The 13,304-nt window shown below is 34.3% G+C and overlaps 1 protein-coding gene and 1 long non-coding RNA gene across 2 annotated transcripts; both read right to left on the bottom strand.

The window, feature by feature from the left end:
* Positions 1–99: 99 nt before the first annotated feature.
* Osi23 (DUF1676 domain-containing protein Osi23) lies at positions 100–7,404 on the bottom strand. Its single transcript, XM_066293958.1, has 6 exons — positions 7,364–7,404; positions 7,142–7,304; positions 6,916–7,085; positions 5,875–6,032; positions 5,454–5,678; positions 100–362 (listed from the first exon to the last, which is right to left on the bottom strand). Coding segments are annotated over exons 1-6 (900 nt in total). The 5' UTR covers positions 7,366–7,404; the 3' UTR covers positions 100–180.
* Positions 7,405–12,236: 4,832 nt separating this feature from the next.
* LOC136345596 (uncharacterized) lies at positions 12,237–13,298 on the bottom strand. The gene is made up of 3 exons (XR_010733172.1): positions 13,213–13,298; positions 12,995–13,109; positions 12,237–12,942 (listed from the first exon to the last, which is right to left on the bottom strand). It is a non-coding gene; the product is annotated as an uncharacterized lncRNA (long non-coding RNA).
* Between the last annotated feature and the right edge of the window lie 6 nt (positions 13,299–13,304).

The raw sequence follows: 13,304 nt of genomic DNA, 5'->3' as shown, positions 1-13,304 counted from the left end.
CAGCTATAGTTCGGGTTCTCACCAACACTTCAATAAAACACACGTTAGCAACTACAAATAATTTACTACACAATCAAAAACTAACAATTTTAAAGGTGTGTTAACTTGTGCGTAAGGTAATCTCATCAGTGTAAATTAATAATACAAAATATTAAATAAATATTCATTTATAATAGGTCCCTAAGTTGAAGGAAGGGATTTAGGTGCTACATAAGAGTCTCTCGAATTTATCGTTGGATAAAATGGAGTTAAATCCGAGGATTTTACGTATTTATCCAAAACTGGACTGTTGTCTAACGAAGTGGGGTGGTAAATAGACTGGTATGGGTTAAAATCGTAGGTCAATTTTCGATCATAGAGCCCTGAAAATCACAAAAAGGATTATCACAGCAGATATCTGCGATTTAAAAAAAATCGTATAAAATATATGTAGGGTTACGTAACTAACCCTCCGCTTTAGTTTCGTACCTATTCATTCTTGTAAATATGCGTTAAGTTTAAGTTCGATAATGGTTAGACAGGAGGAATTACTTTTAAGATAGAAATACCCCCTGAGGCACGGCACTGGTAGGCATTGGCTAGAGCATGAGAATTTCCCATGCCATGCCTTGTCGATGTTGGAAATCCCCGCAATAAACCTGGTCGGCATTGGAGCTGCATATAGTGAACTTTGTCAGCGCTGGAATTGCCCGCAATGGACTTTGTCGGTCCCACAGTTGCAGTTCGAATTCCTGGTTAAGACGCCACAGTTTGATGCGGCAAATGGTGCAGATGGCACCCTGGCCAAGGCACGCCCATGGTTTATCACCATGGGTGTTGGTACTTAAGAATGGACAAGGCATGGAGGGCCCTCTTACCAACAGGACACTAATAAAAATTATTTTTTCAGGACTTTTAAAAAAGGCATCCACAACGATGTATGAACAAGGACCGAAAGCAATTCGGGTACTTTGACATCATCGTCTGTGAAATAAGACTAAAAGAAAAAAGAGCCGACAAACAAAAAAATGGACCACAAAAAAAAATAATAAATAAATAAAAAGGCAAGAAAATCTCCCGTCGGCGGGAAAATTCTAGCCCAAAATCGGGGGAGACATATACCATCCCCCCTCAAAAGAGGAAAAAAGATCCTAAAGAGATGACAGAGTAAGAAGCGACGGTCCCGCTTGTCTCTCTTTAAAAACAGGACAAAAACCAAGCGACCCAAAATCGCGATCGAGGTTGTTCGGGCACGGGCTCGAAAACCTCCAAAAACACGAGGACTTTTTAGCGGGTGAAAACCCCACACAGGCTGGTGCATGGGCACCAGTAACATCTTACCGACAAGATTTTTTGCCCCAGGGTCACGCACCTAAAAAAAAAAAAGGGTCCTCTTTCTCATCCTTGTTTATTGGAATACGGTCGATCACTGCAACGCAGTCGTCGTATCCGCGCTCATCAAATTCATAAGTCACTCTAACACTCTGTATATTCCGTATTAATAAACGTAAGCTTGTATACCTTCTCTCTGACCTGGGATTTCATTCAAAAGATATGAACAACATCATATATCTAAAGTAGTATCAAAACCCGACGCTACATATATAACTTGATGGGGTTCGTAAGCACGTCAACAGAGCGGAGCCTCGGAACCTTAAAATCGTGTTCGAATTCAACCACTGAATCTTTAAAATTCCCATTGGAAGCAAACAATCTTTATGGAGTTATTCTCCTCACTTGATGTGCATACAGGATGTCTTTAGCCGAGTGCCCACTGAAAGTATTCAGAAAACTGCGAACGCTGGAAAATCACAATTTCATATGGAGCCATTTGAGACCAGGACAATTGACTGAAAATATATTCGAAATGTAGACCCTTACGGAAGTATCGAAAGTTGATAACGACTTTGTTATTTTAAGTTGAATTATTGTGTTTTTTACTTTTTTATCGTTCCATATTGAATTTCCGGCCAACTTCATGTAACATACTGCTAACCTAAAATGTCAACTTTCGGAAATAAAAATTGTTTTATGTGAAAATTGATAAAAATCCTATGTCTAATAAAAGTTTGTTACAGTGGAACTAGCAAAGGTAGAAAAACGAAGTTATGCCAATTAGAATTTAAAACATTGCACTTCATATCTCTCTCAATTTCAATTTTAATTAGCATCCACAGGATGGTGTGCAAAATAAATTGAACCAGGCCGATACGAAAATGCCGAAAAGCTGTTTTGTTCAAATGGGAAATCTCATATTTCATTATACCGGGTGATTCACGGTCGATGGTAGGTTAGACGTTTCTGGAAGACTGATATCGCCATCTTTCCGAAAATTTGCATAAGTAGATAAACGAACTTACTGTATCGACGTAAAATATTTTCAGTGATGCAGTGTTTAAATGGAACACCCAGTATATTTTTCCATTTTTGGGTTCTATATTTCCTACCAATAACTTCCTATACCTATCTCTAGCAGTTTTCGGAATATTATTAAATTTTCTTATTTTTTGCTCAGTCAGGCCTTTAATAAAACCTGTGTTATAACATGATTTGAATTCACAGAGGGAGAAAATTTGGAATATAATTTGTGCAAGGTTTGTCAATTTGTTGCATGCAAATAAGAATGTTCTGTCTTGTACAGGGTGGCTCAAAATTAATGGTCTTACGGGTAGACAGTAAAAGTGTGTTTTTTCAAATGAAACCCTCTATATATTACTAGCCATGCTGAAAGACGATTAAATTTCCTTTAAAATGATGTGGTATATCCCTATATCTAAACCATCACGTTTCGAAAATAAAAGCTGTTTTGTCTTTAAATTGAATTATTTAAAGATATTTGTCAAAAATGGCTCTGGGACGCCATAATTGTTGAAAACTATGCAATTGAGTCAATGCGTCGATAGAGTAAGTTCATTTATCCACTTATGCAAATTTTCAGAAAGATCGCGATTTCAGTCTTCCTGAAACGTCTGACCTACCATCGACCGTGAATCACCCGATATGGAGAAAAAATCACTTCATTCTACGTACGCTCATGTAATATTTCCCTATCCGTACATGAGGATCTTTTTTATTTATTTGACTTTAAAATTTTAAAATAAAAAAAGTATTCAAAACATACAGAGATATTTACCTGGTGCCCTAATGTCCTTAACTACATCTCTACAAATTATTTTAATAACTGTTTAAAATATCCACAATTTCTTTCCAAACATTATTCTGTCCGTAAATAAGTATACCTGATCAAAATTTAAATAACTCGGAAAAATTCTTTTATAAGAATGAGAAAATGTTACATTACTGAATGCAGAATGAAAGGGCCGTTGAATCCATGCAATAAAATATGGGGTGTCTCATTTGAAAGAAATGACTTTACGGCTTTTTCTGTCGGCCAAGTTCGATTTATTTTGCAGACCGTACTGTATATAGTTATCAAAATTTTAATTGAGAAGAATGAGGTGCAATATTTTCGCTTTTCACTGGCAAAATTTGTTGTTCTACCTTTGATAATTTCATTAAAAAAATATTATCACACAAAAAATGTTTGCCAATATTAACATAAAAAAAATGTTATCTCCGAAACTCGACATTTTAGGTTAGCACTATGGTACATAAAAGTGACATGAAATTCAACATGAAACCATAAAAAAAAATAAAAAAAGCCTATTCATTCCATTTAAAATAACAAAGTTGTTATCAATTTCTGATTGCTTGGGAAGTGCCGTCATTTTGAAAATATTTTCAATCAAAAGAACTTCAACTTACATGGCTGCAAGCCAAATTGCGATTTTCTAGCTTTCGCGGATCTCTAAATACTTCTAATGGTCACTCACCTAAAAACAGCCTGTATATTTAACTCTTAAAAATAAATTACTTATATTTTGGAACGTTTCGTCTCAATAACTCTTAGGACCTGTATGGATTGGCATATGGGACCCTAGTCGACGTAATAATATCGCCATCTTCATAAAGTATTATTTTGTTATGTTTATTATGTAGGTTTAAGTTTACATATGAAGGGTCATATCTCGTTCTAAGAGACAACTAAGAGTGCAGACACGCTTTATTGTGCACTTAGCCAGCAAGACTCGTCCCAAAAGTTGCTCGTTACTCGTTTTGTCATGCCATTCACGTAATCCACTTGTTCTTATCGATATTATTTTGACACGTTAATTATTATTGGACACCAAGAAACTTTAGTTAATGTACATAAGTTTTTTTGCATGAAACAATGCCTCTGAAACTACGAACTCAAGGTGGCCCAAAGGCGAATGTCCATCCTACAGTCAGTTTGTACGATCCATTTTTATAAATTCTGAATTCCAAAACCCATTTCTCATTCTACAGTTTTAGCCAGTTAAAGTGACCGAAGTCTGACACATTCCTGCCAGTTGGACCACAGTCGGAGTGGTGTACATACGACACATCGGACACGACCAACAATTATCCGAAACTGTTAAGTCTATAAGTCCGGCATCATTCCAACTGAATAGGTTTGGACGAGTTTGGAAGAAATTTTGACAAAATGGTGGAACCAACTCAAAAAAAACCAACTTGGATAAGCGGCTTGATAAAGCTCGCAGTGCAACAGCTGACAAAAGACCCGTCCAGTCCAAACAAAATCTAGTTTCATTAAAGCTCTAGTTTAATAATTCAGCTAAAAAAAAAACAAACAAGAGAATTATCACAGCCGAAAGATTACTTCGTGTCCGAGTCCCTCATAGGTTTATTTTTAATAACATTTGCATTTAAAATGTAAGCAAAAATAACACAAGAGCTTATAATGTTGTAAAATTTTAACACTCTTCCTGAAGTCTTTTTACTCTCTACAGGAAGTAATGTTTGGACGCATGGAAGAATGGCGCTTCACAAGTTAAAAAACAGAATTCAATTGAGGAACAATGTATTGTGATCTCAAAATAGGTCTTTTAAATTGCAAAAATCCCTAAAAGTTTTTATGAATAAAATCTGTTGCGAAAACATTTATCAGTACTTCCTTAACAACCATAAGTGATTCTCAGCCGAGCTTCCGGAAGCTTTGGAATTTATGAATCCATTTTTATGCCCACACACGGAAGCTTTAAAATGGATCTTTTTATTGCAGCAATAATTTATCGGCATCTCCGATATAAAAAGGGCGAATAACTCCATTTTGGATGAAAAAGGCCTGGATTCAGGCTTTTACGAAAGGAAAAAGATACTAAATCCGACACCTTATTCCAAGAATATTAAACTGGCAATTAGATTTGAAAGCGAGCTTAATTCAGTTTAACACTCAATAGCAAATCAAATTTAATAGAACTAAATGTGATATCATAAGGTTCAATGTCTTTGTTATTTGCTCAGATGTTCAATGCCTCAAACTAGACAAGACGTGCTATGCAGTACTTGTAATTGTAAATCAACTTGCAGTGTAGTAACTGCAATAGTCAATAACATTTTGATGAGACATAAAACAAACTAAATTTACTTACAAGGACTGGTTGTATCTGTGGAATAAAGCCCGTAGTGTATATTACTTGTAGCAATTTTCTTAAGGCCCTGGATGGAGGTCAGAATAAGAGCTAGTTTGGCCAGAAGGAGCGCCTTGCCCCCCAAAACTGCCAAAAATTGGAAGCCCAAGGGGATTACTATCAGTCCTGCAGCCACCACACCGAACATTAGCATTGTGCCCATGCCGCCATTTTTTTTGTGACGAGCTGGAAATGGAAATTTTCATGGAGATTATTCTCCTGTTAAAATTACCATAGTATTAATAATTCGACCCTTAAGTAGACAGAAATCCCTGAACACCAGAAGTTATTTTCTTTTTTTGCACGACAGACTAAGTCTATTTAATGTTCTCAGCCGAGTCTAATTCCTTTAAACTTTGATCTCTGTGCCCTTAAAACATACCTTGCTCTCGTAAACTCGGTATTATGTTGAGATTTCGAAAGTTGATTTGAAGTACGCGTGTCCTTAAGAAGTAGGCAATTTTGGTGATGAGTTTTTCTCTCCAAGCTGATGGTGAAACGACGGGTGTGGAGGAGTTAATCTCTTGTTGCCTCGAAGAGCTGTTAATGAGTTTTTCAGTTTATTAATTTTTTTATTAGAACTTGTCATTAGAGTGGTTAAACTTTTGCCACACGTGTGTGCACAAAAGCCATTAAAGTTAATATAAAGGGTGTCTCATTTTTCATGAGATTATTATGAAATCTCGCTTAAAAAAGAATATACTTAACAATTATTTACACAATATTGTACTACTTTTTCGAAAAATATATCACGATGTAAACAATTATTTTATAGGTCACTTTTTTTGTAATACAGAGCGAAATTGAAATTGTTGCACTTTAGGACCCATTCTGTTGCTTTTTGGGACACCCTGTACAAGCGCTCGTACGAAAATATTGTACCTAACACTTGATTGCTGCAATTAGCGTACGACAAACTATGTACTATTTTTACTTAAAACCACAGCTGCCATCGTTTTAGAATTATGATGGGAGATGACCTCACAGACAGGCCGTCCTTCATAACACCTCTTATAATTTCAAAAAATTTTAACCATCAGTGTTTTGAGTAGAAATCAATGTATTAATTCCTACACATATATTTAGCATCTTTCCGAAGATGAAACCAGGAAAATCCATTAACACCATCGCAAAAATCAAAGTCAATTCAAATCCACTAGTGGGAACCCCTGAGGGATTTTTGACGGCCACCGAATAAGAGGGCAGCTATTAGTGTTCCTATGCTGGAATAAATAAAGTTCAACAACATGTTTATGGCACAGAATGGGTAATTTATTTTCCATTAGAATGTAGGAATCTAGGGAATATAGGGTGTTGAATGTGTGCAATTTAGGAAGTTCTTCGAGACTAAGATACGATCTAGGACAAATATTAGGCATTGCTAAGTTTTGATTTTTTTGTCTTGGAGCCCTAAAATTCTCACCTGTAATTTTCTTTATCTAGGGACACATCAGTTTTCCGCTTGATTAGGGCTATATTATCGGTAATCATGATGACATCACGGCTCAAGGCTCTATCAAGCGCTCGCATCCCTCTTCGCATCCAAAAATCCTTCAGCGTTAGGGCAACTTTATCGTTCGGGTTAATAGAAGTCTGAAAAAATACACGATTAAAACCACAATTTCAAAATAAAATACATATTTGCATACCCTAAATTTATCTGACAGGTACTTGTCCATAAAAAACTTGAACCCTTTATGTACTTCTGTCCATATTGCAGGCTTGCCAAGGGTTCTTGCTCCGACGAGGGGAAATTTTGTGTGACTTTGTAGTAACAGTAATGCAACAGAGATTAAAAAAAACTTGAACATCCTAAACAAATTTTCGCCAATCAAGATAATTATACAAAAATTTTATTCGCGCAAACTTACATTATTTCCGAATAAATTTGGGCACTAATCTAAGCACTATAATAGTCCCTAAGACGATCACTACATTATTTGCCGCACAGTGAAGATTCAGTACTGGCATACTGACATTATTCATGGGCTCAAACAGCACACATAATCACAAGTTTCAGGGCAAAGGGGTGTTGAACAAAGTCATATGGTGCATGAAAATTACTTCGAAATCATTGTTTTGGAACTTCTAGGGTATTAGGCTTATTGATGTGAGCTTTTAGTCATTTAACACATCAGTGACGTCCAAAGTTGACATAGAACAGGCTCTGATAATATTTTAAAGCTGGACGCCTCTGGAGATGGACTAATCATTAAGTTTTTATGTCTCCATGGTTTAATATTATTTTTATACGATTACTTTCAACCGTTCAACAGAGCTTAAGTTTCACTGCCCAGTTATCGCTAATAGCCACTATCCTTCTACATTTATGTCTATATTCAGGGGAAATGAAATGAACTCTGCAGTTGCCTTGAATCCTTTCATTACAGATTCTTTCTAGGAATTGCTTTTTCTTTTATTTTTTATTATTTTTCACTACCGAACTTCTAGATGAGTAGTTAATTTCGCATTGGAAAAATACCCACCTATAGACACAACCTATTTATTTTACGTTATGTCAGGTGATACTTCAATTTCCCTATATACAAGGTGTCTGATTCTGGAGATCAACCATCGGGACAGTGCTAACCATAAAAGATTGAGGACCGTTAAATTGGGTCAAAGTCGCGGGATTTCACGTTCAAGAATGTGCCGTTTTTAAATTTGAAAAATACTGACTAGTTGCGGAGGTATTCAGAAAAAATTAAAATTTTGAAAAACCATTTTTAGTTTTTCTTGACCTCATTTAGCGTGGCAACAAAACATGAGTGGTGCTTCATCATTGTAGCTTTTCCTCTACTACAATTTGACAGTGCCGTGGTGAAAATATGATAAATACGATTTTGTATGTTTGAATCAATTTGCGAGACTGAACCTCAACATGCAAAAAATTTACCTAACGTGGGCATAATTAAATATATATAATTGATGATGTTCGCCAAAAATTGAAACATAAATTTCAAATGTAACGGTTTCAATGTAAAAACAGAAAAACTGCAATAATAAAATAAACTGGAGAAAAAATTTTAACGTTTTTTCAAATTTTCAGTTTCTTTCGAATACCCCCCAAAGCCACTGACTTTGTTTTTAATTTTAATGCGATTTACTTTTGATCTCGAAATTGCTAAATTTTGCCCTAATTTTTCCGAATTCGTATCTTTTACAACCAGTGATATCCCCAAATTTAAGCTTCAAAAATTTACACACTATATAGGTATACGGGGTGTGCGGAATTAAGTGCGTACTACTGTTATCTTTGTTATTAGTAGAGGTAGAACCCTAGTTTAAATTCCATTTTTTTAAGCTGGTTATAAGGGTGATGCTAAAAAAATAATTTAACATCCCGTTGTAAAGATAATTAGAAATAACTTCTTTTAATGGAACACTGTGTATATTTATAAACGAAATTAAAACTAGTTTTATTTTATACAAAAAACTACAGTAACTCTTTTTTCTAAAGTGAATATTTTTTAAGATATTAGGCAATTTTTATTTCTAATTATACAGTGTGTTTCTTAAGTATTCTATAATATTTCACGGGGTGATTGCCCAGCACAAAACATTAAAAAATTCCACAAGATCATAGATCCGCAAACGTTTTGTCTCCAAATACAGAGCGTTAAAAAGTGATATGTATTTATTTTCTGTACTATATATCGGTTTGAAGAAAAACGAGTCAATAATGTTATTCAATTTTGCGAGTATAAACACATTAATATTTTAACATTTCTAAAAGTAACATATTTCAATAAATAATGCGGTTGACCATCACTAAACAAGTGATTTCAATTTTCCCAATTATCATAAATGAGGATCAAGTATTAAAGTCTGTTCCAATTTTAATTGAAGTATTTTGCTTAACAGAATAATTTCTTGTTGTTTAATCTGTAATTATGCCGACCTTTACAACTGAATAAATTACCCAGATACGTTTTTGTTATGGATTTACAAATAAAAATTCTTTCCACGCACGGCGCCTGTACGTTAAACGATACCCAGATAGACATTTGCCATGATCAGATACTTTCACACAACTTCATCGTCGTTTATAAGAGAGTGGGTCATTTGTGAGAACTAAAAGCTGGTAGGCCACATTCAGTTACGACTTTAGAATTGGAGGAAACTGTTCTTCACGCTGTAGAACACGTACTAAGTACTAGTACTAGAAGAATTACTAATGACTTTCATGTTAGTCCGGAAACTGTTTGAACCATGCTAAAAGAAAATCTGCTATATTCTTACCATGTCCAACGTGTTCAAGCTCTTTTACCTCACGATTATCCTTTTCGCTTGGATTGGTGTCATTGGTTTCTTGAGAAAAATGTCAACATTCCAAATTTATCAACCAAAATTTCGTTCACGGATGAAGCAAAGTTTTCACGGCATGGTATTACCAACTTTCATAACAATCATATTTGGGCACACGAAAATACTCATATCATATCAGAAGCAAACCACCAGGCAACATTTTCAATCAATGTATGGCATTGAGGAGCAGTTGATAGGACCATATGTTCTTCCACATCGACTTAACGGTGATTCCTATTACCAATTTCTTAGATATATCTTACCTGAACTTCTTGAAGATGTGTTATTAGAAACGAGACTTTGCTTCCGGTTTATACATGATGCAGCGCCTCCTCATTTTGCCATACAGGTTCGAGAGCACCTCGACGATACATTTCCAAATCACTGGATTGAAAGAGTAAGTCTTCAGCCTTGGCCACCGCGATCACCAGACTTAAATCCTTTGGATTTCTATTTTTGGAGGCACCAGAAGCAGCTATACACTACTCTTATTTCCACATAACATGAGCTGCTGAATCGGATATTACAAGCTTTCAACAATATCCGTAATAACTTCGGTTTCCTTGGACGAGTACAGGAATCTCTTAAGCGTCGAGCTTAAGGATTTGTAATGGAGACCATGAATGACCAATGGAGACCATTTTCAGCAATTTCTTTAGTATAATTCAATTATTTTATAATATCATATTCTTTGCTTCTCATAATGTTGCATTTTTTTCTAACGTAACAATATTTTTTATTCTTTTTTTCCCCAAACCCCCATACATAGTACGAAAAACAAATATTCATTTTTAACTCTCGTGTCTTGGACACACAACGCTTACAGACGTATGATCATATGACTGTTTTATATGTTTTAGAACACCCTGTATAAAAAGCAATCAATCATATTAATTTAATTTAGCAATTGCCGAGTGGCTAAAAGTAAAAAATGTCAAATATAATGCATTAGATTGATAAAATATCGAATCAAATTTATATCTATAATATATTATGTCTAATATAATTTGTAAATTTACAGTAAATGTGTTGAAATATTTTAAAATGCCTTTTTCACATAAAGAAAAATGTGATATGCTAGAATCGTATATAATATCTAACAAAAATAGTGTCAATGCATTAAACCGGTATCACGAATCATTTCTAGGAAGACATTTTTTTGAACGTCATTACCTTTTTATATTTTACCGCAAATTTCGGCAAAATGACATTTCTTCAAAAAAAAAGAAGAAAAAAAATGTAAATAATATTATAAATGCACAAACCGAAATTAATATCCTGACATATTTTAAGATATTTCCTAAGAAATCTGTGAGAGACTCAGAAAGAGAAAGCGCACTGTCTTTATTTATAATTAGGCAAATTAAAAAAAAAATCAAGTTTGTTCCATATAAATTTCAATCAGTTCATCAACTTCATCAGGGAGGTTCCGAAAGGAGAATGGAATTTTGTCGACGGTGAATAGATTTACTATACACCTGGTTTAATTATCTTTTCCTTTTTTTGTTAATTAATTTTATTTATTGCCGCTTGTGCAATTAGAAAGAAAAATAGCATGATATCTTAAAAAAATATCTATCTTAAAAAAAAGTTATTGAAGTTTTTTTGTACAAAATTAAACTAATTTTAATTTCGTTTATAAACATATACAGTATTGTAGTAATAAAAATAGATTTTTTAAATTATATTTAGAATACGATGTTCAATGAATTTTCTAGTATTACCATGACAACCAGTCCAAGAAAATAAAACTCTTTGTATTTTAAACTAACTCCTCTCTCTACTAATAATAACGTTATCAATAGTGCGCACTTAATGTGGTACACTTAGTATAACGTATTGCATTGTTTAAATCTTAATTGAGGATGTAATGTATGAGGAAATCAAAATAAATCTTATATTAGTGCCATGTATCTCTGCAGACCATTGTTCGGATTTTATATAATTACTGCAGCGTGCATTAGAGCAGTAAATCAAGACTAATTCATGGTCTCAAAGAACTAACTCATTAACAGCGAATCCTTTAATTGTGTTCAGCAAATAATGATCCGTCGTCGCTTTTGAAGTCCGACTTTCGGAGCTTTATTTGCCGCCATTATAACTATGAACTGGAAAAGAGTTCCCACTCACACCTTTATAAATTTCTTATTTATCTGTCAAAATCAGAGGCTCTTAGCTCATCCCAATCACCGAGCCCATTGAGCAAAGTATTATTTTTCATTTGCCAGCCCACTAAACAGTTCTTTCGGTTTCTAGTTTCTTGGTTTCGGAACTTGAAGCTGTAAAGATGAAGTGAGAAGATGCACAGAGCTGCATTCCATATTAAAATTCTTAATATAAAGTGGGGACATTAAAGTTGGGCCGATCGAAGAAAATCGCATTATCGTTCTTAGAGTCCAGAATTTTCATTTCAGACACAAAATACTGATCAAACTTTAATAGTCTCAAGCTAAAAACTTAGCTAAAAACAAATGTTCAGTTAATCGCATCAACGATTTATGGTTGAAAAAGAATATTCTAAGCCCTTTTTCAATAATTTATTCTGACGACATATAATCTTGAGCAAAACCAACATGCCTTTACATTATTACTAACAATGCGATTACATAACTTAGATATAAGTGGGCACTAACACGTTATTGGATATTTTAAGGGATAAATTATTCCCTAGCTAACCCTAGGCCATAGGTTCTGTATTAAAGTATAACTACAGTTCGCAGAAAATCATAATCTTATTTCAAGTAACTATTTTTATCACTCTAACGGTAACAAATTGGACTCCGATTTCTCAGAGCTCTAACATATGCAGGGTATTAAAGTTCAATTGCAATTTTCCTTCTTTCTTTAGGGCTTCACTAGTTTTTGAAATATTGGTGCATTACACCTTACAGTCTGCGTAGATAGACTTCTCTATTATGTGCCTAAATCTGTAGACCGATAATTTATCCTTGAGGTTAGGTCATTTTCTCTACCAAACTTTTTCCAGGTTCGTCAATTGTCGTTTATTTTCCAATAATTGTCATCTCTAGCATATTTTCTAAATTTTTAACTCTTTTCAGCATATTTACAAAAGTTCCAAGAAAAACAACGCTTAAGTCAGTTTAGGAGACATATTTGGTTTTGTCGTTTAGGTTTCCAAATTCTGAAAACATGCTAAATTTAGACAAAAATCTGTAATCAGCGGAATGGCTTACTTATTCTGGAATGCGTATATAACGATACTTTTCTTGAATTATAATGGATAAAATTGAAAACTCCTGTATATGAATTTCTCGCCTTGATACGAAATTTCTACCTATGCAGATGTACCTAAATTAAATTGAGAGGAAAATAAGAAAAATAGTCAAAAAAATAGATAAAAAACTGGATAGCTTCATGAAAAAACATATTATTACAGTTCTTGGAATCTTACAAGCATACTCGAAGACGTTGTGCCCGTTAGCATACACCATGATGCTTCACGTGGTGAAAATGCCACTAAATACTGAAAAAGCTTTTTGTTGA

Source organism: Euwallacea fornicatus, chromosome 20 (assembly GCF_040115645.1).
Source record: "Euwallacea fornicatus isolate EFF26 chromosome 20, ASM4011564v1, whole genome shotgun sequence".
NCBI classification, from domain to species: Eukaryota; Metazoa; Arthropoda; class Insecta; order Coleoptera; family Curculionidae; genus Euwallacea; species Euwallacea fornicatus.
This window is presented reverse-complemented; position numbering and strand designations above follow the sequence as displayed.